The sequence below is a fragment of the Choristoneura fumiferana genome, chromosome 2 (genome assembly GCF_025370935.1).
Source record: "Choristoneura fumiferana chromosome 2, NRCan_CFum_1, whole genome shotgun sequence".
Taxonomy (NCBI): domain Eukaryota; kingdom Metazoa; phylum Arthropoda; class Insecta; order Lepidoptera; family Tortricidae; genus Choristoneura; species Choristoneura fumiferana.
In genome coordinates, this window is record NC_133473.1 from 2,213,551 (window position 1) to 2,216,558 (window position 3,008).

Consider the following 3,008-nt stretch of genomic DNA (forward strand, 5'->3'; position numbering starts at 1 on the left):
TACATGCAGGTAGAGCTGATGAAAGTAGTCGATGATGAGATTCGTCAGGTGGTGTCGCTTCGGCAGGAGAAGCGGATGCTTGGCGTCGTAGGACAGGTTGGAGTGCCGAAGTCTACCGCCGACGCGCAGCAAGCCTGATGAATCTATGAAGGGATGTAGACGAGCAAAATGGGTTCGCAGAGCACGATTTTCACGAACAGACTTATTTGATCGGCGAATGATTCCTCTTGCGTCAACCTGATTGCTCTCTGCAATGCAGCGTTCAACTCCGAAGTGTTTAGAGGACCTGATCTTTTGTAGATGGGATGACGAGAGTTATAAAGAAAGCGCATCGTCCACGCTAACACGCGCTGGAGCCTGGACAAGGAGCTGTAGCGGTTGATGAGAGAGGAGGTTGGCTGGTTGTCTCCTGCGTTGATGACCTGGAATGATGACGAAGCTGCTCCTTTAAGTCCCGGTAAGTTATCACATGCCGGTCGACACTGTGATGGCCAGTCCGCAGAATCCTCCTTCAACCACGATGGCGACCACCATAGGCTGTGGTTCACTAAGTCCTGTGGTAACAATCCTCTGCTCGCACAATCCGCGGGATTAAGTCCGGAAGGCACATAGCGCCAAACGATGGATGGCACAAGGCCTTGAACCTGAGAAACCCTATTTGCCTCGAACGTTTGTAGCTTATGAGGCGGAGTACGGAGCCATGCTAAAACGATGCTAGAGTCGCACCAAGCAATCGTATCCGCTATGGTGATCCTGCGCCCCAACACCTGTGTAACGTGTCCGAGTAGGCGAGCGAGAAGCACGGCTCCTGACAGCTCGAGCCTGGGAATGGTGAGTTTCTGCTTGATTGGTGCGACTCTAGATTTGGCTAAAAGTAAATGTACACCTATATCCCCGTTAGAGTCGACCACCCTGAGGTAAACGACGGCAGCATAGCCGTTTTCCGAAGCGTCACTAAAACCTACGAGCTCATAGCGCGCCGGTTGAGTACCTAGTATAAACCTAGGTATCCTTGGTATACTTAGGAGATGGAATCCATCCAAAAAGGCATCCCACGATTGGGTCGCTTCGGCAGGAAGTGGATCATCCCATGAAAGATCGAACGCCCATAGACGTTGCATGATAACCTTGGCGTAAAATGTAATGGGAGCTAGATAACCACAAGGATCGTAGAGCCGAGCTATGTTGGACAAGATATCACGTTTTGTGTGGCACTTCCCGAGGTTTGATACGCGATACACGAAGCTGTCCGTGCTGGAACTCCACTCGACTCCTAATATTTTAAAAATGTTATCCTCGTTTTCAAACCGAAACGGTGTTTCGAGGTGATCAGTGGGATAATCATTCAGTAACTCCGGGCTGTTGCTGGCCACTTCCTCAACTGAAAGCCTCCTTGAGCTAGCACCGTCACTATTTGCTGTTGAAGCGCTCTTGCAGATTCCACATCACTGCTACCGCTGATGACGTCATCGACGAAGGTGTCCTCGCTTAGTACACGTGCAGCCTCCGGATGCAATTCCTTGTTAAGGGTTGCGAGCTCATGGATGACGCGCATGGCCAGATACGCTGCGCTTGACACGCCGTAGGTAACGGTTGTTAGCTCAAATTGTTGTTGTAACGGTTTGTCTGGGGATTCACGCCAGTATATGGTCTGGTATTTGCAGTCTTCATCGTGCATTCTCACCTGCCGGTACATCTGCTTGATATCGCAAGTGAAAACGACAGCGTGTGTCCTGAATCGTAGAATTATATCCTCAATATTCTGTTGAAGTTTGGGACCCGACATCAAAACCTGATTCAGTGACACACCTGAACTGCTAGCCGCTGACGCGTCGAATACCGCGCGGAGCTTCGTGGTACTACTACTCTCTTTAAGTACCCCGTGATGTGGAATGAAGTATCTGTCACTTGACGGTAGGCCCGATGCAGGCCGCATATGACCAGCCTGAAGATAGTCAGCCATGAATGCGACATACATTTTTTTCAGCCTCGGATCCTTGATTAGCTTGCGCTCTAGGTTGTGGAACCTTTTGAGCGCGTTGTTGCGTGTTTCACCCAAAGGTTTGCACTCTGTTTGAAATGGCAACCTCACGATGAATCTTCCCGTCTTGTCACGTGTGTGGGTCTCTACGAAGTGCTTCTCGCACTTTAGATCTTCTGGATCTTGAATTGATTTTGAAGGAGCTTCTTCTGTCTCCCAAAATTTGGTAAGAGTCGCATCTAAGTTGGTAGAGCAATGTAGAGCCACAATATGGTTAGTAGAGATAGAAGCCATGGGAGCTGCACCCATCAGTACCCAACCGAAAATGGAAGAATAAGCCGTTGGTAGTCCTTCTCCTAGTTTTAGTTTCCTACCATCAAAGATTTTCTCGTAGAGATCCACACCAATAAGTAGGTCAATGGGGCCTGGAATTAAACATTTCGAATCCGCAAGCGAGATATCCCTACACGCGTCCATTACCTGAGGAGAAACCTTAACGCTGGGAGACTCCCTGTGATGCGCTTGAGAACAACCGCAGTTGTCACCAGGGCAGGCTGAGCTGTATCCAGTAGAGATTTTATTGAACACTCTATGCTACCGCTGGTGTGTTGAGGATTTAAACCTCCCAATCCTACAAGAAGGCCAGAAGTAGAACGTCGAAAACGCAACTTCTGAGCTAAATTCTCAGTTATGATGGATACCTGAGACCCGCAATCCAATAGAGCTCTTGCAGTATGCAAATGCCCATTGATATCCTGCAGACCGACCAAAGCCGTGCCTAACATCATAGTAGATTCATTGCGAATACCATGAATGTGGAGAGGTTGAGCTGAAGAACTCAAGGTTGTAAGAGCAGCTTCAGGATGACCAGGCTTTGGCGACTGACCAGGCTCCAACGATTTGGTTTCATGCACGGCATGATTCTTGAGTTGATTATCAACCTTATCTGTGTGAAGTTTTGAATGGTGACGACCATTGCATATTTGACACCTACTTTTAGACATACACTTATTCACTGAATGTGTCC

At 48.6% G+C, this 3,008-nt stretch overlaps 1 protein-coding gene across 1 annotated transcript; it reads right to left on the minus strand.

Moving 5' to 3' along the window:
• Positions 1 to 1,345: 1,345 nt before the first annotated feature.
• On the minus strand, positions 1,346 to 2,290 carry LOC141445403 (uncharacterized). The gene has a single exon (XM_074111245.1). It carries the CDS (start codon positions 2,288 to 2,290, stop codon positions 1,346 to 1,348), a length of 945 nt encoding a protein of 314 aa, XP_073967346.1.
• Positions 2,291 to 3,008: the final 718 nt, after the last annotated feature.